Source organism: Astatotilapia calliptera, chromosome 19 (genome assembly GCF_900246225.1).
Source record: "Astatotilapia calliptera chromosome 19, fAstCal1.2, whole genome shotgun sequence".
Lineage (NCBI taxonomy): Eukaryota > Metazoa > Chordata > Actinopteri > Cichliformes > Cichlidae > Astatotilapia > Astatotilapia calliptera.
The window spans coordinates 29,858,671-29,886,481 of record NC_039320.1 but is presented as its reverse complement, the minus strand read 5'-3'; the positions used below and the strand labels follow the sequence as shown (position 1 = coordinate 29,886,481).

The 27,811-nt window shown below is 39.6% G+C and overlaps 1 protein-coding gene across 2 annotated transcripts; it reads right to left on the bottom strand.

Moving 5' to 3' along the window:
• dapp1 (dual adaptor of phosphotyrosine and 3-phosphoinositides) lies at nt 1–27,286 on the bottom strand. 2 transcript variants are annotated; one of them, XM_026152809.1, is made up of 10 exons: nt 27,015–27,286; nt 24,676–24,798; nt 23,763–23,896; nt 23,453–23,583; nt 22,858–22,905; nt 22,583–22,645; nt 15,233–15,318; nt 3,114–3,201; nt 1,953–2,011; nt 1–711 (listed from the first exon to the last, which is right to left on the bottom strand). In XM_026152809.1, exons 1-10 carry the CDS (start codon nt 27,071–27,073, stop codon nt 702–704), a joined length of 801 nt encoding a protein of 266 aa, XP_026008594.1. In that variant the 5' UTR covers nt 27,074–27,286; the 3' UTR covers nt 1–701. The 2 variants fall into 2 exon arrangements, with proteins under 2 accessions (XP_026008594.1, XP_026008595.1); XM_026152810.1 differs by lacking the exon at nt 1,953–2,011.
• Between the last annotated feature and the right edge of the window lie 525 nt (nt 27,287–27,811).

The window sequence follows — 27,811 nt, the reverse complement described above, 5'->3', positions numbered from 1 at the left end:
TGGCTTTTCAAGTGGTTTTAATATATCGTATTAAATTATTGTACTAAACAAATTAGGTACACCAGTTAAATTGCTTGTTAACACAAATGTCAATCACATGACAGCAACTCAATGCATTCAGACATGCAGACACGATCAAAGCAACCTGCTGATGTTCAAGCTGAGTTCAATCAGAATAAGGAATAAAATGGTTAAAGTGTCTCTGAAAGTGGTATGGATGATGGTGCCACACAGACTGGTCAAAGTATTTCAGAAACTACTGATCTACTGGGAGTTTTTCTCACATCTGTCTGTACGAATTACAGATAATGATCATAAAAAGAGAACATATTCTGAGTGGCAGTCCTGTGGGTGAAAATGACTTGTTGATGGTAGATGTCAGTGGAGAACAGCCACACTGCTGATATGGAAAACACAGCTTCCAAGATTCAGTTATCTGAGTGAAATTCTATTATTTTCTTTAGCGTTACCCATCAGCAGGTATTGGTCTGTATGTGATTAACCCATACAATCTATAGATACACCTTGCTATCCAGGTTAGCTAATTCAATTCAAATTGTAATTTAAATTAGCTCAGTGATTGTTTTCCTTCTCTTTGTCCTGTTGTTCATTATTGTGCATCCTGTTGATCTCAGTCCTTCAGTGCAGGTTGGTCTTCCTTCCATCTTGTTTCTCCAGTGACAGCCATCATCTGCCTTTTCTTATCTGGGACTGAAAAAAAAATCAAAATGAAACTAAAAAGACACAAAAATTTGAAACATTAAATGATAAGTTTATTCATTTTAAGATTACCTACAAATTTAGCTTGTTGGCTAACACTTTATACCCAACACTGTATAATAATGACAAACTATTAAGGGATTAAGCATTAGTACAGTATCAGTAAGTGCTTAATTCATTGTTTAAAAAACATTACTCCTCAGTATGTAATTTATAAATGTTTATGTTTAGGCTGTGTAAAATGCTCAGGAGACAATTCTGCACATAACAGCAGGGTGCAAGGTGCTAGCAGGCACGGCATAAATCGAATGCCATAACCAAGCAGCCAGCATAGTGTACAGGGACATCTGTGCTGAGTACGGTTTGCAAGTACCAAGGGCGGGCGGGCGGGCGGGCGGGCAGATAGGTAGGTAGGTAGGTAGGTAGGTAGGTAGGTAGGTAGGTAGGTAGGTAGGTAGGTAGGTAGGTAGGTAGATAGATAGATAGATAGATAGATAGATAGATAGATAGATAGATAGATAGATAGATAGATAGATAGATAGATAGATAGATAGATAGATAGATAGATAGATAGATAGATAGATAGATAGATAGATAGATAGATAGATAGATAGAATTTCACCATAAACTGACCATGACCAGGGGCTCCCACAAGATTTCAGTCAGAGAAGTGAAAAGAATGATCAGAAAAGTTGTCCAAGAACAAGGAGAGCTACAGAAAGAATTGGAATCAAAGAAAACAATAAGCAATGCACTCAATGCATATGACTCCATACTGAAGACATGTTGAAGCTTTCATCACTCACAAAGGCTTTTGTCCAAAGTATTAAATATATTTCAGTAAATGTGCTCAATGTTTCCCTGTGATGTTTTCTAAATATTACACATAATTTGATTTGTGGATATCTATGGTTGATTTTTTTGCATGTGTGGAATGGATTGGTTATTACTGACATCTGGTGAGAATGTCATGTCAAAAGCACCTTTAGAAATATGTTTATTTTGAAAGTTGGTGACGTGCTTATTTAACCCACTGTATCAATGTACATCTAAATTGTTTGTTAATTACTTCTAAACAATACCATGAACAAGTTATAAACGATTCTAATCAAGAATCAACTTTTATATCTGTATTTATAAATTACGCACCAAGGAGCTTTTCAAAGGATAGACTTAGTACTTAATAATCTCTTACTTATGCTTAACAGCGTGTCAATATTATAAAATCTTACCACTTGTTTAAACTTTCCAGTATGTTGTGAAAAACGTTTTCACAGGATTGTGTAGAGTCCTGTGTAAAAGACCATGTGATTCAGTAGCTTATTGAACCACCGTTAGCAGCAATACTCTGAAATAATAAGAGTATTCTTCATTTTTCAAAGGACCACATAGCGTCTTACATAACTTTCTTTTCATATGACTGTACGCTCCGGCAAACACTCCAGAAATACTTTCCCCCTCTGAACTCATGTTACGTTATGAATAGTTGTCTCCTTTTTAATATATATGCAGATACACCCTGCATCTCTACATGTATGGAACTTTCATAGTATTTTATAAATAGTCAGTTAAGAGTATATATTCAAAGTGTGGTTTAATATATTTTGTCATAATTAAAACAACCATGACAAAAGGGGATAATCAACTTACCAACACTGACACTACACACAAATGTCCACAAATAGTGAATACATTATGAACAAAACAGCAGTAGCAGTAAATTCTCCCAAACAGTGAGGCAACAACAGCAATATAACAGTAATTATCAGTGTTTGTTGGCTCTGTTAAATGGACCAATATGAAAAATAGAACAGGAAACAACGGCTTTTCACCAGGTTTTGAAGCCTGGGTTGTGCAACTAAGACAGATTAGTCTGTCACTGGTACACTGCTTCAGGGGAATTTTGCAACCACAGTGCTTGAACCGTTTGAAAAACATTCACTGGTAACTGGCTGTAATGCTCTTCTTTATGATGAGAGAGATATAGTTAAGGTATTTTCTAGTAATACTAGTAGTACCAGGATTGTTCATTATTTTTTGTCTGGTATAAAAACCCTTTCTTGCATTTAACAGATCACTGTGCAATCGTCTCAAGGCTATTTAAATAACTTGGAGTTGAAGAAATGTTGAGTTTGTCAGTAATAAGGAAGTGGCCTAATGTTACACAAGCTATTACAACACTTCACACAATGCTGGTACCGCTTAAAGTACAAATCCTCCTTCAGAGCCAATTCCACTGAGCCGTGACCTAAGCCTTATAAATATTAATGTTCCCTCAACATGTTGAACCTTCTACTGCAATATCCCATTTTCAGAAAATGTTTGATTTTAATTATTTTAGTTGATGACAAAAACATTCCTTCATGTAAAACATCCAGTTTGGACAAACTCACCAGTTTCCACCTCAACATCTTGATCCACTCATCTGCCTCCACACCCGTCTTAGCGCAAAGGTAAAATGTTCGATCTGGAAACACGAGACTGTGGACACAGAGAGCAGAAGGATGAGTTTTACAACATCCTGTATTCTGACGTTTGTGACTGTGTACGGTGTGTGTGTGTGTGTTTGTGCATGTACATGTAAGAAAAAACATCCATCCATCTTCTTCTGTCTGTTGAGGGGTCCCATTCAACTGACTGACTCACTATCTTACAGTAAAAAAGACCTGTAGGGCCAGATTTACTACAATGGATGAACTAGGATGAAGTAAAAGACCAGGCACTTCATATAACTAATTCATTCACACATGCACTTTTTCTAAGCTGTTAAGCGCTTACTATCTAGCATTCATACACCAAACTGGAAGAGGATTGAACCACCAACCTTCCAGTTGGTAGCTGACCTGCTCCCCCACCTGAGCTACAGCCACACCAAATGTAAATACATTCATTCACAATGGAACCCAACAACAGCAGTGCAAGTCAGTGTAACGTTACAAACAAGCAGGCCTGCTGAAGGTATAAAAATGTGTAGCGATACAGTTGCAGCTTAAAACTTGTAACGTGCTTATTTTAAGTGTGATTGGTGCTGCTATTCTCCCCCTGAAGGGAGTATGTACTCAGCTGTGTCTGTTTGCAGGACTAGCATCCACAGTTTTCAAGATATGTTCAATTTTGTGTGGTGGTCGATACGAATAACAGTTCGAGCTGATTTAATTTTGGTGAAAAGTAAAAGTAAAGTCAAGTAAAAGTTAAGGTTCAGGGTTGTGCTCTATGAGTCTTGTAGTTTTTTTTTGTTGTTGTTTGTTTATTTTTTGCTAGAGCTGGAGCAGCACAAGCCACATATTTGGATCTGGATTTTTAAAGTTACAGTGCATCATTATTGCAACCTGTGTAACTATCCAGCTTCAAAAGGTACACTGAAATGATCGCATTCCATTCAGCCAAAGAAGTGTGTCTACTAAATTAATGCAACAAATGTTTCAGGAAAATGGTCAAATTAATGGACCAAAGATGTGCTGTTGGCTTGCCCAATTATTTTTCCACAATGGCCTTTGTGGCAAACAAAGTTTTGCAGGGGGAAAACAGAGATGTCTCACAGCTGCTGAGCACTTTGCAACAAATTTGTAATTTTTTTCATATCCATCATAAAATTTGGCTTGTAATGTTCAGGTTACTTTATTTGTCCCGATAGGCTGATTTGTTCTGCAGTCATGAGTCATCCATTCTCACATGCACACTGTCAGTACGACCATAACAGACAACAAATGAAGCTTATGCATAACTTCAATCATTTTGATTTCAGGAAGCATTATCTTTCGACCCCATCACAATCCCAAACCATGGAGCTCTCCTGTGTAATAGCTGGAGTAAAAGTTCCTGCATTGCATTCTGTGAGGCCTGCAGTCTATTCTCCTCTCAGCAATTCTTGTTGCCAGCATTCAGCTTCAGTGCTGTGCAATCTTAAGAGTTGTTAAAAACCTGTCTGGAAGTTCTCATTATATATACCACCTTGGGAGCGCTGTCTCCTCAAACTGGCTTATGTTTTCATTGGCCGCTGCAAAATCGCTCTCTCCCTGGGCCACTCTTACTTCCACAACTTCAAATGCATCAAGTCCAATTTCAGTTACTAGAATTGCTACTGTTGTGATTTTTAGGGGAAAAAAAGTTCTCAAATCCTATGATTTACTATGCAACAGCATCACAAACAGCAGACAACAGGAAACAACAGCGAACAAGCTGTTAATCGTGACAAAGAAGACAAGGAGATCGAGGTTTTAAATACACACAAGATAATGAAGGAAGGGGGAACAAACACAGCTGAAACTAATAATGGTGGATGAGAGAGACGAAGTATAACTAAAAACAAAACACAAGTGTCAAAAACCACCCCAAAAAACATGGGAAGTAACATAAACATGAAAATATCTGACCCAGAGATGGGAACCTAATAAAGAATGGGGACAGAAAAGGGAACTAAGGTTATCTGTAACTAAAAAAAAAAGAGCTGAGGGGATAAAGAACAAAACAATAAGGAACCAATAAAAGGAGTGAAGGATTAACAGAAACTACAATTCAGTTCAATTCAGTTTTATTTGTGTAGTGCCAAATCACAACAACAGCTGCTTCAAGGAACTTTACATTCTAAGCGATTTGGCAATAGTGGGAAGAAAAACTCCCTTTTTTTTCTTTTTTTTTTTTTTAAGTTTTTATTTTCATTTTTTAAATTGAAAACAAACAACAAACAAACAGAAACAAACAATAAAAGACATTCACAGTTATGAGACAGAGTAGGTATCATCAACTAGCCAAAGCTTGACTGGCCATTATGACCAAAAAAAAATAAAAAAATTCTCAGGAACACACTCTAGTATCTTTATCTTTCAAACATAGCCTCAACCATCTGAGGACCGAGCACAGAAAATACGGGCGTATTAATAATAATAATAAAAATAATAATTATAATAGTAACAGTATTGGTAATTACAGAAATTTAAAACAAAATAAAATAAATAAATAAATAAATAAAAAATAATAATAATAATTTTTAAAAAAGGAAGAAAAAAAAAAAGAAAAAAAGAAAAACATATCGTGTGAACCCCTCCCACCATCCCCCCACCCCTTTACCCCTGTATGGCTCTCAACTTCATCACATTCGTGTATACAAACAGCCCATATTTACACCCGTCTATACACAAGAATCAGCACAACATTCAAGAATTCTGATCAGAAGGGCCTAACCAAGGATCAATTCAGGGTAAACCCAGAGGAATTTACGTCATCTCTATATTCTGTCAAGTCCAAAGACGGTAATACTGAAAGAAATGGTCCCCAAATTTTTTTAAAGGTTCGGTATTTCCCTTTTATACTATGCGAAATCTTCTCAGGTGTACAGTAGGATGCTAACTCATTAATCCAATATCTCAGTGTTGGAGAATTTTCAGATTTCCAATGTGTCAGAATACATTTTTTAACTGCAGTACTCGCAAGTAAAATAAAATATTTCTTGTGGTAATCCACATTTATAGAATCTATGTCACCTAAAATCCATAGTTTTGGGTCCATTTCGACTTGGATCCCAATTACCCTTGAAATTATTTCAGTAGTCCGTCTCCAGAACTCCTCTATTACTGGGCAATTCCACAGCATATGAAGGAGATCACTATCTATCACCTTACATCTCAAACATTTGGGAGAGTAATTAATATCAATTTTATGTAATCTGTAAGGTGTATAATATGTCCTGTGGAATATATTAAATTGCATTTGTCTATGATTTGTAGAAATTAACATGGTCTGTGCCTGTTCCATTAGATGGTACCATTCTACCTCTTCATAAACATAGCCCAGATCTGCCTCCCATTTTCTTTTCAGAGACGTTTTGTTGCAGTCAGGTAATATTTCATTAATAATAGTGTATATTGAAGATGCTATTCCTTTTATTGACTTCCATGGTTTGGTGCAAAGATGCGTTTCAAAAGGACTTTCTTTAGGAATCTCAGGGAATGTTCCTTTGGTTTTTTCTTTGATCCAGTCTCTTATTTGTAGAAATTTTAAAAAAATTTGGTCTGGAAGTTTAAATTTTTCCTTTAGTTGTTGGAAGTCAATAAATGTATCATTATTGTATAGATCGGCAACAGTTCGAATATTTCTATCCTTCCATCCCCGCAATATGGAGTCGGAAATATGATGTGAGAGATCAGGATTGCCCCATAGGGGTGTCCTTCTAAGAAAAGAAATATTTATTTTTAGAAGTGAGTGGGATTCCTGCCAGGCACGGAAGGTGTTTAATATTATCGAGTTATTTGTGAGCTTAGATAAACATTTTTTCGTACCTAGAAATGGGACGTCTTTTAATGATATGGGATTCACCTCATATTGTTCTATTGGAACCCATCGAACCTCACTCCTCTCTGCATGTAACCAGATCAAAATTGATCGGTATTGGGAGGCCAGATAATAATTCCTAAAGTTTGGTAGGTTGAGTCCTCCCCTTGAATAAGGGGCCTGTAATGAGGAGAGTTTAACTCTTGGGTTTTTCTTTTGCCATATGAAGGAGGTTATAAGTTTATTTAATTCTTTGAAGAAACTTTTAGGAACATTTATAGGGAGACACTGAAATAAATAGGTAAACTTAGGCAAAATGTTCATTTTAACAACATTAATTCTCCCTATGAGGGATAATGGAAAATCCATCCATCTCTGTGTATTAAGTTTAGTTTGCTCCAACAGTTTAATATAATTTAGTTTGAATATTTTATCCTCAGATTTACCAATTTGTATGCCCAAATATGTAAATCCATTATTACACCACTGTAGTGGATCTGTAAGAGCTCTAACACGATTATCTTGTATATTTAATGACATAATCTCACTTTTGGTTTAATTTAACTTATATCCTGAAGCCGCACTATATTCTTTAAGACAATTCATTAATGAGGGAATTGACTTGAGAGGGTCCGTTATATATAGTAGGAGGTCATCTGCATATAGGGAAAGTTTATGTTCACTTGTACCGAATTTGATTCCAGATATAGCAACATTAGTACGAATGGCCACTGCTAGTGGCTCGATCGCAATCGCAAAGAGCAAGGGAGAACTTGGACAGCCTTGTCTACAGCCTCTGGTTAGGGAGAAAGTGTCAGAAAGCACATTATTTGTTATAATATTGGCTTTGGGGGCGTTAAATAGTATCCTAACATAGCGGGTGATCTTTTCTCCGAAGCCCATGGCTTCCATTGTCTGAAATAGAAAGTTTGGTTCAATCCTGTCAAATGCTTTATTAGCGTCCATGGAAATTATTAGCAATGGTTCTTGATTTTTTTGAGCGGCATTCAATATGTGGAGCAGGCGCCGCACATTATCTGCTCCCTGTCTGTTTTTAATGAAGCCTGTTTGATCGGCATTTATTATCTTAGGCATAATGTCCTCCAATCTATGTGCAATTATTTTAGATAATATTTTATAATCTGCGTTTAAAAGGCTAAGTGGTCTATAAGAGTCACATCTCTGTTTGTCCTTGCCCGGCTTTGGCAATAATGTAATTGTTGCATTTTCCAGTGATTCCGGTAATTTGTTATTTTCTAAGGCTTCTTTAATCATATTTGTAAGTGGTGTCAATAATTTATTAGAAAAGGCCTTATAGTAATCAGCTGAGAATCCATCTGGTCCAGGGGTCTTATTATTTTGTAAACACTTGAGGGCTCGAAGAACCTCCATCTCCGTTATATCTACATCAAGCAGTTCTTTGTCCTCATTATGTAATTTAGGAAGGGTTATTCCATCTATGAATCTTTTTGCAGCAGTACCATCGACCCCTTGCTCAGATTTATACAGATCTTCATAAAACCGTTTAAACTCTGCATTTATGAGTACTGATTCATCAAAAAGTTTATCATCTTCCGTTAGAATTGTCCGTATAAATTTCTCCGATGTTTCTTTCTTAATTTGCCAGGCCAGTAATTTACTTGTTTTGTTTCCAAATTCATAGTAGTGATATCTAGTTCTGGCCATAGCTGCTTCTGCTCTGTTGGTGCATAATTTATCATACTGCAACCTTGCTTTTGTTAATGTATTAAGACATTCTTCCTTTTAAAAAAAACTCCCTTTTAACAAGTGGAAACAGGTGGCAGAACCAGGCTCAGGGAGGGGCAGGGCCATCTGCTGTAACTGGTTTGGGGTTGAGGGGCCAAAGACAGAAATAAGACATGCAGTGGAAGAGAGCCAGAGATAAATAATAACTAATGATTAAATGCAGAGTGGTGTACAAACACATAGTGAGTAAGAAAGGTGAGTGAAGAAGAAACACTCAGTGCATCATGGGAATCCCCCAGCAGCCTAGACCTGGCCGGTCTTTAAGTCTGACGTTATTAGCCATGTCTAGGTCCAAACACCGCTTCAGGTCCCAAAGTCAAACGAACACTGCAGCATCACTGAGAGTTAAAAACTGTATAAATTCTTTCATCTGTAATAAAATGATCAGCGTTGCTGCTTTACCAGGTGTAACAAGTAAGTTTAACATCCAGGCATCCATGAAAACAGGATTTATTACATTTAACAGAGTTAGAAGTTAGCTCGCTAGTTTCCACCTAAGCATGATATAGCATGTTCTGACTGAGAGATTTCTGAAAAATTAAAACGTACAGCTCTGCTATCACTTCCAACATAAATGAAGTGGGGGGCGACTGTGGCTCAGGGGATTGGGAAGCTCATCTGTAACCGGAAGGTTGCCGATTCAATCCCCCTGCTCTCTCTGTCCTGGTCGTTGGGCAAGACACTTTACCCTACTGGCCAACACCAGCAGGCCCACTCTGCAGGAGTTTGTAGAGTGGTGTGACAGCTCCAAACTTGAACTGAACGTGAGCAAAACCAAAGAGATGGTGGTGACCTTCTCCAGTAAGCAGAGGGATCTGGCTGCTTCAGTTACCACCATCATCCACGGGAAGCCAATGGAGGGAGTTGAGGAGTACAAATACCTGGGAACCATCTTTGACAACCTCCTGAAATTCTCTGCCAACACAGAGGAGATTCTCAGGAGGTGCCACCAACGGCTATACCTCCTTACGAAACTCAACTCCTTTGGAGTCAGCACAGCCATCATGATGACTTTTTACTATCCCTTCCTGGGAAGCCTCATGACCTTCTCCCCACTCTGCTTTTTAACTCCAGCCGATAAGACCATTTCCCACACCAGAAACATAAACTACACTCTTTTTATACTGCCGACACTTTACTCACTTTTACTCACTTACAGTTATTTATTCATCTTTCAGTCACTTTCATTTTAAAACTGTGCAGTTTTGAAACTGTGTATATAATGTATATTCTGTGTGTTTATTATCTCACTCTTACTGCCTGTTTATGCCCTCTCCTTATCTTTAAAACCATGCTGCTCTGTTGTATGTTAATTGCCCCTTGGGGATAAATAAAGTCTTTCTGATTCTGATTCTGAGATAATCCATCCACAACACAAGGTTAGTAGTGTTGGTCAAGTTACTTGAGGAAAGTAATCAGTAACTAATTACTGATTACTTCCCCAAAAAAGTAATCCCGTTACTTTACTGATTACTTATTTTCAAAAGTAATTAATTACTTAGTTACTTAGTTACTTTTTAAAAACACGATTTACAACCTGAACAGGTAATAAAGTGATAGATCTTTCAGCTCAATTCTACTTTTTCTGCATAATCCATCATACAAAATGTAATCAAAGGGAAAAGTCTCTTTTTTTTAACTTGTTTTATTAGTTTTAATCTTTTAACTTTATGCATCAAGCAAAAATTTAATTATATGCAACATTCTCTGACTGGAATAAATGAGTTTAACATTTCCCAGTGTCCCAGTGTCACAGTGGATCAGGTCAGGAGGCAACTGAGGAAGCTTCGCCCCAGAAAGGCAGCAGGCCCAGACAAGGTGTGTCCTAGGATGCTTAAGGCGTGTGCTGCTGAACTTGGGGAGCCGCTACAACGAGTCTTCAACCTCAGTCTGCGACTGGGGAGAGTGCCCGCCCTCTGGAAGACATCCTGCATCGTCCCGGTCCCTAAAAGGAACCGGCCCAATGAGCTGAATGACTTCCGACAGGTGGCACTGACATCACATCTTATGAAGACTCTAGAGCGGCTCTTCCTCAACCTCCTCCGACCACAGGTACAACATGCCCAGGACCCACTACAGTTTGCATACAAGGTGGGTGTCGGAGTGGAGGATGCCATCCTGTACCTCCTACACAGAGCCCACTCACACCTGGATGGGGGAAAAGGCACGGTCAGGATACTGTTTCTTGACTTTTCCAGTGCCTTTAATACCATCCGGCCCTGTATGCTTCAGGAAAAACTGAACAGGATGGAGGTGGACCCCTGCCTGGTGGCTTGGATCTCCGACTACCTCACCGACAGACCACAGTACGTCAGGCTGAAGGACATCACGTCTGACACTGTGGTCAGCAGCACAGGAGCACCACAGGGAACTGTGCTGTCCCCTCTTCTCTTCACCCTGTACACCTCTGACTTCTGCTACAACTCTGAATTATGCCACATTCAGAAGTTTGCAGATGACACAGCCATCATGGGGTGTATCTGGGATGATCAGGAAGAGGAGTACAGAAGTCTGGTGAGGAACTTTGTCGCATGGAGTCACACAAATCACCTGCAACTCAACACCTCAAAGACTAAGGAACTGGTTGTGGACTTCGGGAGGTCCAGAGAAGGTCCACTGCCGGTTCAGATAGAGGGGGAGGAGGTGGAGGTGGTCAACAAGTACAAGTACCTCGGGCTGTGGGTGGACAATAAACTGGACTGGTCATGCAACACAGAGCACCTGTATAAAAAAGCCCAAAGCCGACTGTACTTCCTCAGGAGGCTGAGGTCTTTTAACATCTGCAGGAAGCTCCTGAGGATGTTTTACCAGTCGGTGGTTGCTGGAGTACTTTTCTATGCTGTGGTGTGCTGGGGGAGCAGCACAGCAAAGAAGGACTCATGCAGGCTGGAGAAACTGATCAGGAGGGCTAGCTCTGTGGTCGGCATGAAGCTGGACACTCTGGTGACAGTGGCAGAGAAAAGGACATTAAAGAAACTGATGGACATTATGAACAATGCCAGGCATCCTCTGCACACGGCCATAAACAATCAGAAGAGTCTGTTCAGTGACAGGTTGCTTCTCCCAAAGACAAGAACTAACAGACTTAAAAACTCCTTTGTCCCACACGCCATCAGACTGTTTAACTCCTCTCTGGAGGGGAGAGGGAGGGGAAACAGGAGGACAAAGGAGGGGGGAACAACTAAGCTGTAGTGCCTCTTCACCTCACTGTGCAATACCTTGTGCAATACTTTTGTAAATAGTCAACAGTGCAATAGACTCAATACTTGAAATGTGCAATTCACTTGTATTTTTATTTTTTATTCCTATTTATTCTATTTATCCCCTTTGTATATTTTATTTATATTGTCTCTGTATTTATATATGTGTGTGTGTGTGTGTGTGTGTGTGTGTGTGTGTGTGTGTGTGTGTGTGTGTGTGTGTGTGTGTGTGTATATATATATATATATAACAATTCTGTAACTGTAACTTCGGTCGTTGCTGTGCTTTTTGGAAGTCGAATTTCGCAGAGGAACCCACCCGAGGGATTAATAAAGTTCTATCTTATCTTATCTTATTTAAACCTATTTTCTGCACATTCCAGCTCATAAAATAAAATATTTTTTGTGTTTACACTCAGTCTTTCAAATAGATGCAAGTAAAACACAGCAGAAAATAAATAAAGTCAAAGACTCAGCGGTCCTGTTGGATCTATTTTCACCTGTAAAGCAGGAGTGGGGCAGGCGGAGGTTTACCCTGGTGTAGGTGTGCAGCGGTCAGTGGAAGAATCCGTGAGTTTCTCTGTGAGTTTCCCATTACGTCGTAGCTACTCGGTGCTTGTTGGAAGTTTAGGGGTTTTTTCGCTGTAAAAAGTTTTCTTCCCACGCACAGCGGACACTAATGTTTTTGTCACTTTTTATGGAATCAAACTCAAAGTAAGGTCAGTACTTCCACGCTTTAAACGCTGCACGCTCATACTCTCTCCCACAATCGATATGTGATCCACTGTTGATCTGCACACAGCTGTTGTCACTAACGTCGCACTCGCTTACGTCACTGTCATGAGACATTCTTGCAAAAAATCACGGTTTTAGTAACGCAGTAACGCAGCGTTCCTACGGGAAAGTAACGGTAATCTAATTACCGTTTTTGCAATAGTAATCCCTTACTTTACTCGTTACTTGAAAAAGTAATCAGATTACAGTAACGCGTTACAAGTAATGCGTTACTGCCCATCTCTGAAGGTTAGTCATTAATACATAGCTGCATGGGCTGGGCTGTAGTTACATCGTATTGTTTTAAAAACTGAGCTTTAAAATCAATAGCAGTAATAAAAACTGAGAGAAGCCGACAGTGATCACTGGCTGTTTTTAGGGGCTTGTTCGCATTAATTAGAACAAGATACAAAGCATTAAAACATGTTAAAAAAAAACAAAATCCAACAGCCTTATTAAACGCAGAGTAGTTTGGACCCCGAAGCAGGGTTCACCACGTCATCACTTAACCTCCTAGGACCTGGCGTCCACATATGTGGACATCACATTTCGGGTTGTCTAGACCAAAATACAAAATTTTGCTCTACAAGGGCCTGATATCCATTTATGAGGACATTGTACTGCCTCTCTTCTATCAAAATTTAAAGCAAATGTCATCATATGCGGATCTAATTTTTCTCAGAAACAAAAATCAGGTAAAAAAAACAATTTTACATTCATCTGGTCCCAATCAGCCCAAATGGCAAAGAGAAATTAAAAATGCATGCCATGAAAGAGTTCTGGTCTTAGGAGGTTAAAGACTGGATTTCAGCATAAATAAGGGAGGATTCAGGGTCAGAGTAAACAACTCCATTCACACGGTCATGACATGCATATTGCTCATTATGTGGAGAAACTGTGCAAGGGAGGGCTGAAGATGGATGTTGACTCAAATGTATTAGTTTGCACGTAGACAGCTATGCAGACATAAAAAGATAACAAAACACTGAGAAGAGACCAGGACAGACTTGACACAAAAGGGTAGACACACATAATAAATACAAGAAATCAAAAGCTAGGAATATAAATAATGAAAAATCAGAGGCACTAGGAAAACAGAGCTCCAGATGAACTAATACAGAAAACTAATACAGCACAAGAACACAAGTCAACCTATCTTAATGATTTTAATCAAACCCAGGACTATGACACCATCCGCTGCAGGGTTTTTTGTTGTTTTTAGATCTACTGTCTCCCACTTGTCCAGTTTCTTGTTTTATTGCACACCATGCCAACATATGTTAAAATGTAGGCCAATAGAGTCTTTGGATATTGTTTATGCAAAAATATTATTTGATACTGTCAAACTATGTTGTATTTGGCATTTTTCACAGATTCAACTGAAAAAAACAGAAACACATGAGGTGTTGCTGTGACAAGCTTCAAATTCCTTGAAGGTCTTTGAGATTTAAAACTGGTTCTTTGTTGTCTTTTATGGACACTGGTTCACCCATTGACTTAGTTGAATTAGTTGCCTTTTGCTTGAGTGATTGATAGGTCCATGATAAGTGGTTAAACAAAAGAAGAAAAACACATTCACCTGAGAATGATCTGACTGAAAATGACTGAAATGGCAGCCAATGACAAACAAAAACATTGAAAGACCTCCAGAAAGCCTGGAGAACTACTCCTCAAAACCATTCACAGAAATTACGAGCAAATCTGACTGCTTGGTAATAAAATATGAAGAAAATCATGGAAAACTGAAGCTATAATATTTGGCCCCAAACATCTCAGAAACACACTCTGCATCCAAACATGGATTTCAAAACTTTGGCGTCGTATACTTCTGTGAGAAGTCATTTTTAACTAGGATCCTCTTTATAACCTTATAATACCTATTTATAAACTGAGTGTTCTCAACTGTAGATGGACAGATTTAGGACTCTTGCCTGCTAAATATTCTTTAGAAGTTATTTTGACATTTTGCTAAAACACATTAGACCCCCCCCCCCTTTTTTTTTTTTTTAAATAACCATGCAATAGTTTTCACTGTCACAGGTACAATTTGTGCTTTCCATTTTGGCTCAGTATCTCTTAAATCAACTTATTAACTTGTGGTGGCTCCGAGTGTTACTGAGCCTAGCCAGCAATTTCTACTTTGCCTTGTACCTTCCATACAGAGATTTCTCCATATTTTCCTAATGTTATATTTTTATTTTGGGTTCCAGATTTTAACCAAAGTTCAAAGCTTGTAAATCCTCCAAAATGATTATTAATTATGATTATTAATAACAATATCTGAATATGAGTGTGGGTTGTGACAAAAATTCAAGTTAATAATTTGGTAAAATTATACCAAATCAGGCTGAGAGGTAAGGCAGTGAAAGTTCATGTGTTGGCCACATCTACAAAACGCTGTGTTGTGTTTCAGTTAACTTTCCAATATCCACCTTAAAGTAAATGATCACTTTCTCTTTATTCTAGTTAGGCACGTTCCTCAAATCTGTTGTTGGGTCACTTACCAAAAACAGTTGACTTTATCCTGAGAGTAGTCAAACTGGACTGCAGAGCAGGACCTCAGATCTAAGGTTCGAATGGGCTCCTCACACTGCAACAGAAAAATGATTCTACATACTTACTGTGCACATAAACAGGTAAAAAAACACCTTCCCTGACATAAATGTAGCAAAGCCTTATTTTTGTAGGACAATTTTTAACTGCAGCTGCTATTTATTTTTAGCTCTTCCAGTAAAAGTCTAGCTATGTCCTCTGGCACTCATTCCAGCTCCGGATTTTCTGTACATCGAAACAGCTTTCTATGTTACATTACATCAGTAATACAGGTTACTGTGTTTGTTTACATTTTGTTACTGCTTTTTATGTTTTAATGTGTAAGTTCAATAAAGAAGATGTGTATACGCTCATCTGCCTGCATTGCTAGGTGTCGGGCAGCTTGTGTATTCTTTATATCACTAATATTTTTTAGTTGTGTGCAGCTCAGTACTGAAATATCAATTCCTCCAGTACAAGATATCTGTGTTCTAGAATAGTCTCATATTAAAATATCAATATTTTAGTTACTTGGGGAAAACTGGACTTTATCATTACCAGGAACATGGTAGAAAGTACAGTAACTATATTTTTGGAATAGTATAAACAATTTGTAGGAACTACTTCTTCTTCCGCCTGTCATAGGGATATACGAAATGTGTCACAGCTCATTCAGTTGACAATGTTGGCTGATCGTAAGCGGAGTCATGTAAACAGTGAAGATGCGTTTTGTGACACATGCAGCAAGGCCACAAACCTTGTCAAACACAATAAAAATAAATCATAACACAGAATATGATGAGTTTATGATAGGGCAAACTGAAGAGGAGAACAGGTTCTTCACTTCCATTCAGTTGTCTTAGATTTTAGCCAGGTAAGGTTCTAGAGTAGAGCATTTAAAGTGGATTTTGTCAAACCCATGTTCCGTGTTCGGCGTGTTTAGTTTTGCTTCCCGTGTGGCGTCATGTTCATTTGTGTCAGCTGTGTTCCCCGTGTGTTTCTACTTATTTCGTTACCCATATATGTATGTAAGTCTCCTTCTGTTCATGTCATCATCTGTTAACCTTCCCTTATCTCAAGTGTTCATGTATTTCCTAGTGTTCCTGGTTTTCATGTATTTAGTTTTACCAGTTTAGGTTTTTGTGACTAGTTTAGTTTTCGGCCACACTTCTTGTTATAATCTATTTCCGTTTCCATATTTCGTTTGTCTGCAATTGGGTCCACTGATCTCCACTCCACACGGTCTGCCATCGCAGATCGTGACAAACTGTGCATGTAGCCGTCTCCCTAATTTCCTTCGGGATTAATAAAGTATTCTGATTCTGATTCCAATTCATGGTAGTCTCTGTCTCCCGCTGATAATGACTTCAGCTGGGCATGAGTGAGAGGCCAGTAGTTTTTCACTGGTGGTTTGTGAGAAACAAATTGTGGATAAACCTCTGGTCTTTCACTATTAACTGAAGGGAGACCAGTGTGCGAAGTAAGTTGGTGCTGGCGCTGCTTTCACTACACAGCAGGCATTAGCAAGTAAAAGAGTTTCTGTGATTTATCATTCTAACAGACAAATTTCCTCTTGCTAACCATCTTGGCCAACATTTGTAATGTAGAAAAGGTGGAGTGTGGAAAAATTGTTGTCTTTATTTCATAAGGATGGCAACTCTGACCAGTCAACAAAAAAAAGCATTAAAAAAACAGACAAGTTGACCAGGTGCAGGCTCAGACACCACTTTCTGTTAAACATCTATGAGAAATCACTTGGTTGACTCAATAACCAGCCGTTTTACCAACACTCCACCTTCATATTTTGAATTCCCCCTATGAATACGTCTGTGAAAGTTCTCAGTCACTCAGGTCATTGTAGTCTGAGGAGCTCGGAAAGAAACTGCTCAAGCCTTTTTTCCAGATGATTTTTATGTTATTAACATATTTTAATGTATTTCTTATCAATATATAGGTCCATGCTTCTGAATAATTAACTTTTTTTCCCCAGAGATATGGGGTCCTCCTGTAGGCCCACCACCCACAGGTGGCATCGTAGGGGTTGGGTGCAATGTGTGGTGGGTGGTGGGAACTGGGACATGAAACATGACTTCTCTGAAAGAGGTGACGTTTAGTTAAGAGAAGTGGCCTGAGATAGTGCGTGAGGTTGAGAGGTGGTGATATAGTCATGCACAACTCAATGCACAGCTTGGACTCTGGAACCAGTCTTCTGGGGAGGGATTGGACTCTGTTCCACTCTGGAGTTGCCCTTGGTGTAAGGCAGTGGGCTGGGGTGGATATCTGGGCGTCCCCTGTGGCTTGCTGCCCTTACATTGGAGTTTTTCTGGTCGACAAGAGGGTTTGTTCCATGCGCGTTTCGGTTGGGGAACGGGTCGTGACTGTCGTCTGTGAGTACCCGGCCTTCTTAGAGGTATTGGGTGAGGTGCTTGAGGATACGCCACCGGAGACTCTATCATCCTTTAAACTGGAGGCTGTGTGTGCTTAATGTTGTCAAGCTTGTTATTCACAGGCTGCTTCTAAATACGTTTATAATAAATGGTTTGTTTTTGTGGCAAATGTAGGTGAAACGCTCGTGTTTCCATGGTAAGAATAGAGCCATGCCTTAAACCAAGCAGCAAAGCAAAGAATTTGTGTCAAGAATCTTTCATAATCAAATATTTTAAATGCTCAGTAAGTTGTTGCAACACTAGCCCATAGTGTGTGTGCCCACATTAAATGGAGACAGGCTGACAATGTACACACTGTAGGCTACCCTACGAGGGCCCACAGTGGTGGGGCCACACATGCCCCATTCTTCACACCACTAAGGCCCAAAAGGCCCAAGCTCCACAGATCAGGGTGGTGCACAGGATGAGTGGGGAGTAGGGTCATGACATGAGAGTCATGCATCGTCAAAGACTTGGAGGAAGGTCATGTAGGACTAATGTCTAACATTGTAGTGATTATTGGTTATGTTAGTAACCTGCTCATTCACACTTAAGTTCTTCAAAATGATTCCTGATTGTGCCTACTCTTAGGTGCCCGAGTGTCAAGAGGCTTGCTTGGCCTGAAGGCTGATATCAGAGCAGGCAGGAGTGAAACTAGAAAGAGGACACATGTTTTCATGTCAGGATTTTTTGCTGGAGGGTGAACTTCCTTGAATGGACCTTCAAAGGTTGTAATTTCACAGAGTCACTGTATAGCGGAAAGAAGCTGAAGAGTTTTGACAAATGGAAATGAGAGACCAGATTGTCGAGCAGTCAGTATGGCTGCAAAACCAAGCCGAGGTCTGCTGTTGGTCTGCCCTTGGCTTCTGAGTATAATGAGACAGTAGCGATGGATCTACATAAAAAAGGAACGAAGATGTGACTGGCACACTGCGCTAGACTGGGCACTTATGGCTAAAAACAGTATGCTTAATCTACATGGTTATAGTCCACATCAACTTGTGTTTGGCCAAAACCCCAACCTCCCTTCTGTGTTGATGGAAAAACCACCTGCCTTCGAGGGCACAACTGTAAGTGCAGGAGTAGCTGAACATTTATCAGCATTACATGCTTCCAGGAAAGCATTTACTGAGGCAGAGTATTCAGAAAGGATCAGGGGGGCACTACCCAAGCAACTTAGGCCAACAGATGACAAATATAAGGCAGGAGATACAGTATACTACAAATGAGTCGACTGTACAGAGTGGAAGGGTCCAGGTGTAATTATTGGGCAGGATGGAGCTGTTGTATTGGTAAGACATGGTGGGACTCTTGTAAGAGTACAGCAGTCAAGGTTGGGTAAAGTGGATACAGAGAGTGGAGATAAACAAATACTGCAGAGTACTACTGATGCTGACACTGACAACAAAGACTCAGTTGAAAATGATGAGACAGAAGCACCCGATGGTGAACAGAGTAAGGAAGAAGACATCACTAGTGACAGAGAAACTAACACTACAGTAACATGTCTGTGACACAGCCTTCTACATACACTGATCCTGTCTCCTCTGCAGATGTAAAGTTAAGAGCAGGACAGCTGATCACGTCACTTGATCACTTACTAGCACAGACGACAGCGTTCAACATACAGCCAGAGTATTAGGCAGAGCAGGGAAAGCCAAAGGGCAATACAAAAACGGGTATAATGTGCAATATCTTGAGCTTGATGGTAGTTAAGGTGAAAAGAAAGCTGTAGACATGTCACTTGTTGATGGTCTTTGCACTGAACCTGAAACCAGAGATGCAGATGTACTCATAACAAAAACATCTCCTTTGATGCTGCCAAACAGGAGATTTAGAACTGGCAAAGTAATGGTGTATTTGATGAAGTGAAAGACCAGGATCAAAAATGTGTGTCTACTAGATGGGTCTGTACACTCAAAGAAACTACTAATGGTGTTGTCCCAAAGGCCCGACTTGTGGCATGCGGGTTTGAAGAAGTTAATACTCAGGAACTACAAAAAGACTGTCCAACATGTGCATCTGAGTCCCTCAGACTGGTGCTAGCTGTGATATGTCAAAACAAGTGGAAAGTGAATTCAATGGACATTAAATCTGCCTTTTTGCAGGGAATGGAGCTGTCAAGAGACATTTATCTTTGCCCCCATCTAAGGCTGACAAGGACAATGTTCTATGGAAATTTAAAAGGTGTGTATATGGACTTGCAGATGCTTCACTTCATTGGTACAATAAGGTCAAAGACATTATGCTCAGCACTGGTGGTAAAATATCACAGGTTGATCCCGAGGTGTTTTATTGGCAAAAGGAACAATCTGAGATCACAGGAGTGCTTGCATGTCATGTTGATCATTTCCTTTGGGCTAGTTCAAGTCACTCTGCAACTCATGTCATTCCTGTACTGAAATCTACCTTCCTATTGGGGCGTGAAGAACATGACAGCTTCTTTTTAATGTTGGTATGGACATTTGTACAGTTAATGACGTAACGTAACCAACTTTACATTGACAACATACAACCGGTTCAGTTACAAGCAGCACGGGCTGTAAATCAATCAATCAATCAATCAATCAATCAAGGCTTTATTCGCCACATGCAGGTTGCCCTGCAGTGAAATGGGACACCCCCCCCCGACCTTACATACACAACACAGACATCACATGGGGATAAAGGTCGGTAGCGTTACAGAAAAACACTGAAATATACACTACAATGGGAAAGTACAAGAGGAAAAAAAGAGGCCTCTACTCATGCTGGGCTCCTGGGAGGACAGTATGAGAACAGGATACAAAAAAAACTCCTCTGCACATTATGATGGTGGTTTTTCTTTAGTGCGAACAACTCATGGGAATTTCAAAGCTGTTCTTAACAGTCCGACACTGGTCTCTCAATCTCCCGTTGGAGAGCCGCGAGCTTCTCCATGATGTGATCAAACTTGCGCTCCGTGGTCTTGTCATTCGCTCAGAGGTTATTCTGAGTATTCACAGCAGCCGTAAGCTTCTCCAAGATCTTATCCATGCTGCACTCAGTGAGCCCATTCTGAGAAGTCGCGCCTCGTCCCATCGTTTCAATCCCAGTGGGCAGCCTTGGGGGGGTTTGAACAGCTGGTTCCGCTCTCTTAATTCTCCAATAAGTCAGGGCCAAGCCAGCTCCGATCAGCAAGAACCCTGTTATCAGGGTTTCGAATAGGTCGATATCTTCAGCGTCCTCGATCGACAGTCCCGCCAGGCACACGATCCTCCATTTCTGCCACCCGTCCATCGTGTATCCGGCAGGGAAAGTACCTCCAGGACACTCGGGCTCTCCCGAGCCCAGACTTCTCGTTGAGAAAAGGGTGTCAATAGCATTCAGAGACCAGTTAATCAAATCCATAATTCTCTTTTAGGTTTTAAAGAACGACAGTGAGAGACTGTTCCAGGGAAAAGTAAAAACACGAGACAAGACAAGGACATAAGAAGCTAAGCGGGGAAGATAAGGGAGAAGAGAGGAGAAAAGTGTGACCGCCTTCGCCGAGAGCCAAACGAGAAGAGGGAGAGGGAGGCTTCTTTAAGCGAAACAGAACGGGAGCAATTCAGGTCAAAATAGGACAGATTTTGTGGGTTACCAAACAAACGAGGCCAGATGTGATGTTTGACACATGCAGCCTGGCATCTAATATTAAAGATGTAACTGTGCAGTCCATTCAAGTGAACAAAGGTTTCTGTAAACCTAAGGCAGAGAAAGTAACTCTTAAGTTTCACCACTTGGGTAACAGTGAGGATTTGGCATTGGTTGTTTTCAGTGATGCTTCTTTTGGTAACCTTCCTGATGGCTGTACTCAAGGAGGGGCATTAATCGTCCTTATGGGTAAAGGGGGAAAGTTTTGTCCTCTCTTTTGGCAGGCTAAGAAAATCAGGTGTGTGGTCAGAAGTACACTGGCAGGAGAAACTCTTGCCATGTCAGATGGAATAGACAGTGCAGTCTTCCTGGCAGCACATTTTTCTGAGCTTACAACTGGTAACACTGGTCTGAATGCTGTTCTGTTGATCTGTGTGACTGACAATCATTCCTTGTTTGATGCACTCAAGTCCACTAAGCAGGTTACAGAGAAGAGACTGGGGCTAGAAATCAGACAAACCCGTCTGAATTTGTTGGTTTGGTCAGATTCCAAATCTCAACTTGCTGATTGTCTGACAAAAAAGGGAGTTTCACCTTTAATCCTTCTACAAGCACTAGACTCTGGATACTGTGATCCTTTGTTTTTTTGCATTAAAATGCACTGTTATTTATTTTGTGTAGTTATAGTATGCTTCAGTTAAAGTGAAGCACATCTGAATTTCTTGAATGTTCATCAATGTTGACAAGTTGTTGTTTTTTGTATATATATATATATAGATAGATAGATAGATAGATAGATAGATAGATAGATAGATAGATAGATAGATAGATAGATAGATAGATAGATAGATAGATAGATAGATAGATAGATAGATAGATAGATAGATAGATAGATAGATAGATAGATAGATAGATAGATAGATAGATAGATAGATAGATAGATAGATAGATAGATAGATAGATAGATAGATAGATACACATATGTTTTAAACCTGTATATTTATATCTTTATTTTACAAGAAAGAGAGAGATTGTTAACTTGTTGTTTTCTGTTATATCGCGAGAGTGCGGTAGCCTGCGGTGAATTGTGGTTTGTGTGCGTGTGCGGGAAAATGTGGTGTGGAAATGAAAAGCTTGTGTTGAGGCTACAACGTCGTGTCTTTTGAGTTTACACCAGAACCAGTTTGGAATCAGTGAGAAGATACACCAATAAGATGTACATCTTTGGACTATGAGAGGAAACATAAGCTTTCTGAAAGATGGCAGTGCTAGCCACTGCACCACTGAGCTGAGCAGACTTACCATTTTGTCTTTGAAGTATTTAAGTTCATATCTGTTGAGCGTGAACCACCTTTGCTTCCAGTTCTGCAGAAAAGATTGACAGCATATATAAAATCAAAATCAAATCAATTACTTCAATGTTACTTCATGTCAAACTCTGAAGCCATGTTTCTGAATTATTCTTGTTTCACACAGTTACATAAGATTTCTGTCTGCAACGAAACACAAACAGATTTCCTAAGTATTTGTGATGAGAATCAGTTAAGTAACTGTTCTTGCATGTCAACTGCTGTTACCTTCACAATTGCCCCTTGCTTCACCAGGAAGCCTTCCTTTGTCCCCAGCTGAAAAAATAGAAAATACATTTTAAATTGTAAACATTTCAAGAATAACTGTGGTTTATTCCAGTTTAAGCTGCATACTGTGAATAAGTCTTGGCTATATAATCTTTAAGTTAAAATAACTTGTGTGAATACCCATTACGAATAATGCAACATATTTAGATTTTATTTAGAGTAATGTGACGTACAATACAGAGTAATAGGTCACCTAGAAAATAAAAAAGGTTTATCACACCAAAAGTTGCTGTGGTCAGATAATCATTGTCCGTACATAAAGACTGAGGGAGAAATCTGAACTTATTGCAGTTGTTGCTAGTTGAATCCAAACGTGCTTATCACAACTGCAAAGCCTGATCATTTGAGCACAAAAAAGTCTCCATAATAAAAAAAGACTTTACGAATTGTTTAGGCATCATCAGAGCACACTACTTAATATTTAAACATGTGAGAGCTGCGAGCTTGTATTTATGACGAAAAAGAGCCCTTCCCACGAAATTCGTCAGATGTTGCTGACATGAGACTACATGGGTGTTTGCAATGGTTGTCGTACCGAAGGTGCATTTGCTACCAGATCATTTTCTGTGCGTCCTGTCTGTATGGCAGTGTGAACTCGCACAGATTCATAAATAGATGGCTCCTCCACACGCCATGGATACGGACTCTTCAAAACAATGAGGGTTCCTGGTTAAGAGACAAAGGTTGGTTATATGCCCGGCAAGCCGACTTTAAAACACGGAAGAAATAAAGATGGACGTACATTCCTGTTTGTCAGTATACTTCTTGGGTGTGTTTTAATGCAGTCTTTATGTGTGCATCATAGCTAGCATTACGTTTTTTGATGAAGATCATGGTCTGCATACCTGTGTCGCTGCCCAGCAGAGGTTGGTTAGCAAAGTGGTTGACAAAGTCTTGAAGGGTTGGAAACTCATTAAAACCAAACACATAGCCATTGCTATTTCGTGTCACCTGAAAATGCTTCACTGAATCCTTTGCCCTATGTCAAATGACAAACAGCATAAATGTTTCACTTTAAAAGTCATTCACAAGTAGAAGTACACTAACCACAGACCTGCAGATATTTAGCTTCAAAATTTAGCAAGTACGTGTTTCCTTTCTTCATCATTGTTAAGATTCACATACTTGCTTTTAACAAAGTGTTTCTAGGTGGTTCACTATCACCTCTCTGTTTTTCTCCCCACACACATGTGTGTGTATTTATATCCTTATGGGGACATCTCATTGACATAATGCTTTCCTTACCCGCTTACCCAAACCCTACCCATCATGAAATGAATGCCTAACCGTGACACTTACTCTAAATCTAACCATAACCTAATTGTAACCCTGACACTAAAACCACATTTTGAGTCTCAGAAATGCCTTCAAACTCGTGGGGACCTGGATTTTGGTCTCCATGGGGGCTGTTTGTCCCCACAAGTACAGTAAACTACCAATTTTTGGTCCCCATGAAGATGTTAATACCCGTCCACACACACGCTTTGTGTGACTAATACTAGAATACTTGGTGAAAACTGCAATGAAAAACTTAAACCTTTAACCTCGACATTAAGGGGATCTGGTGACTCTGTTATTACTAAACACACCAGTGAGAAACCAAACTGTGCAAGACAAGACATGGGGAGCAAGGCGAATTTAACTAAAAGTAAAAAATAAAGCTATAATCAGGTAAGATAACTCTGCATCTGTTGTGACATCATTGTTTTGTCACTGTTACGGTTCCAAACCCATGGTGCACTTCCCTCGTTCACTCACCTAACGGACAGGGCGAAGCAGTCTGATCCCTCATTACTGTTTCTCAGGAGGTAACTTCCATCCGTCCCATTGGACAAGAGAAGGGCCTCTGCAGCATGGCGAGACAGGTCATAGTGGTACCACCTTCAAGGCAATAGTAATATGATTTTTTTATTTTTAAAATCTAATAAAACCATTGTTAGATAAATGATATGAAAGGTCTAATTTTTATCTACATTTTGACACACGGCCCATCTTTTAGCTACAGTTCATTCTGTGTCAAATAGATTTCTAATATTTCAACAGAAACAACAGCAGTCTTTATACAACAGCATGGACAAATCACAGTAATCATCTGAGCTTGTGCTCAATTTACAAAGACTTGGAAAAACTTATTTGGCACCTAAAGCTGCTTGCTCAGTGTTACATGCTGAAACTTTTACATACAACACTGTACAGCAATGTTATTTCTCCATTTCACAACCATAAGCGACATTGGTGAGTGTTAAAATGTGACGATTTTGGACAACGACTTTAACAGAGAGTGAAGCTGGAATTAATCCTGGTCTAAAAAATGCAGATTTAAATAATCTGCCGTGGGCTTCATCTAATGTTTTTCCTGAAGACCAGGTCTGAATGAAAATGCTGACTTTTATAAGGAAAGTGTACTGCTGGGACTTCTGTCTCATATGCAGAACCTGTATGCTTTTTACACTGTTGTGCAAAATTACGTGAAAGAACAGGCTTATGTTATGATTCAAGGTCATCTCTGCAGTACTGTGAACCTCAGACTGTATGGAAATATAAAGGGAACTGGTAAAAGGATGTGAAAGTTCTTAATTTGCATTAAAAGTTGCTGGGACTGTTTAAAAATATCACTGAAGGCAACAGCTCAAGAAAAACCGCTAGATTCAAAAGGTTCTTATCATATTTTAAAACCAGCTGCAGAATTATCCGTTTAAATTCCACACTGAACATTACGTTTTTCTATTTCTTGTTTGCAGAGTGGCAGTCCTGAGTTTAAATGCACCATCTGGCCGGAGCCTTTCTGTGTGGAGTTTGCATGTTCTCTCTGGGTACTCTGGCTTCCTCCCACAGTCTAAAGATGTGTGATAGTGTGGTTAAATGTTAAAGGGCGTTTAAGTGAATGTCTGTTTCTCTATGGTAGCCATCTGCCTCCCTGACAAGGATAAGTGGAAGAGAATGGATGGATGGATGTTTGCAGCGTTATTGAGGTATCATATACGACTGTTCCAGAAACTCCATGCTGACTTTATTCAGTGCATTTATAGTAAGACCTCGTTTGTCAGAGCAGTCTGTGGATACATCCTGAGGATTGTGGATTTGGAATTTGTTGCGTTTACAGAAAGCTTCTCTAACAATTCGTGAAATATATAAGCACACTAAAAGTTCAGTCACCATGTGTGCAGCATCCTGTGGTTTAACATTATATTTGTCCTTCCTCAAAAAAAACAAAGTATCAACAACGTTAGAACATACCATCGGTATGATAGAGTCACAAGTTATTAGGCCAGTATGATCGTAACCGTTAAATACCAGCTGCGTGTTTTCGGAGTTGAGTCTCGGGCGCAGTTTTGTTCTGTGCGGCTTTAAATCGAAGCGATTTTGTCGGCACCCGACTTCCGTAAATCAAACAATCAAACAAACAAACAAACAAACAAACTGCTTTAAGGAGCGGAACGGGCAGTCCTCGACATCTCTGAAACGCGCCATGGCGCTTCTTTTGGAATTGTAAATATTGTCCTGAGTGGGTCTGATATGTGCAGGAGGGACCAGAACACAACAGAAAACTCCACAAAACATTACACGGAGAGAATTTATAGCTGAGCGAAGTGTTAATAGGCTGCACAGTGAGTCGGTACTGGAACTTGTTTTCGGCATGTTACAACTGACAATATTCCCCTCGTGCAAAGTAAATTAGAAGTGTACACATAACTTACGTAACAACCTGTTAACACGGAACTCAGCTGTTTAATTTTTGCTTTTAGAAAACGTTATATGATAATCATTTATGTTAGTAAGTTACAATTCTTGTAGATTTCAGTTTCACACTGTTTCACAAAACACTGATTTAAGAAGCACATCCTGTCATTCCTAAATACACAGCACAAGACAGAGACGATGAAACATGTCACAATATATGGTCTAAAGATAAACGAGTTAGCTCTTTGTAAAAGGACTTTACCGTGTAACAACAGTGGTATAAAGCTATGGTCTTGCTTTTTATCCTGCTCATCAAATTGGTGCGCGCTGGTGAAGAATCGCGTAAAGTATCGCTTTTAGCAGCTTAATGTTTTCCAACAGGTGAAAGGTGTTTATAATTCCTAACCTGGCCTTACCCAAGACTCGCTAACTCGTCACTCAAGTCCTCGAAAGATGCATCACTGAAAGAACTCATCTCTCCAGCAGATTTCAGTTAACCTTAGTTCGGTGTTGGTCTAACTAGTGGAGCGGCCAAATAGAGAAGTAAAAACTGCTCAGCTCAGTCACGCCTACAGGAAATACACACGCTCACCAACCGCTGAATTAGGCACACGAGATACTCCGACACCGTGCAGCTGCCGCAGATTTGTCACCTGCACATCCAAGATGGAATCTGCTGTTCCACCCACATCCCAAAAGTGCGTTAATGGTTTGAGGTCTGGCGATTGTGGAACCCCCATTTGCGTTTAGTGAACTCACTGCCTTGTTCAAGAAATCAGTTTGAGATAGTCTGAAGAACACTTAACTATACAGCATCTAACACTTTACGAGATAATTATAATATAAATTGGGAAGCTGAAACACTTAAATACTTGGGAATAATTCTAACTAAGAATATTTCTAATCTATCACAAGTAAAGTATGGTCCCATAAAATTTGATTTAGATAGGTGGAATCTGGTGCCTTTCTTAAATTTAAATTCAAGGATATTAGCAGTGAAAATGAACGTACTCCCAAGACTCCTCTATTTATTTAGAACTTTGCCTGTTGAAGTAAGTCAAACACAGTTTGGGGAATGGGACAAATGGATTTCGCGCTTTATTTGGCATGGGAAAAAAACAAGAATTAAATTTAGATCTTTACAGTTAAGCAAGGCAAAAAGGGGGGGCAACACTCGCATGCTTACAATACTACTATTATGCATCTCAGGTCA

What these genes read in the sequence shown, in the direction of transcription:
- dapp1 (XM_026152809.1), bottom strand. Translation starts at nt 27,073, where the DNA reads ATGAGTTCTTTCAGTGATGCATCTTTCGAGGACTTGAGTGACGAGTTA. An exon ending in AGCAAGGGGCAATTGTGAAG is followed by an intron (nt 22,646 to 22,857) that starts GTAACAGCAGTT and finishes TCTTTTCTGCAG; the next exon opens with AACTGGAAGCAAAGGTGGTT. An exon ending in AATACTTCAAAGACAAAATG is followed by an intron (nt 15,319 to 22,582) that starts GTAAGTCTGCTC and finishes TTTCTGTTGCAG; the next exon opens with TGTGAGGAGCCCATTCGAAC.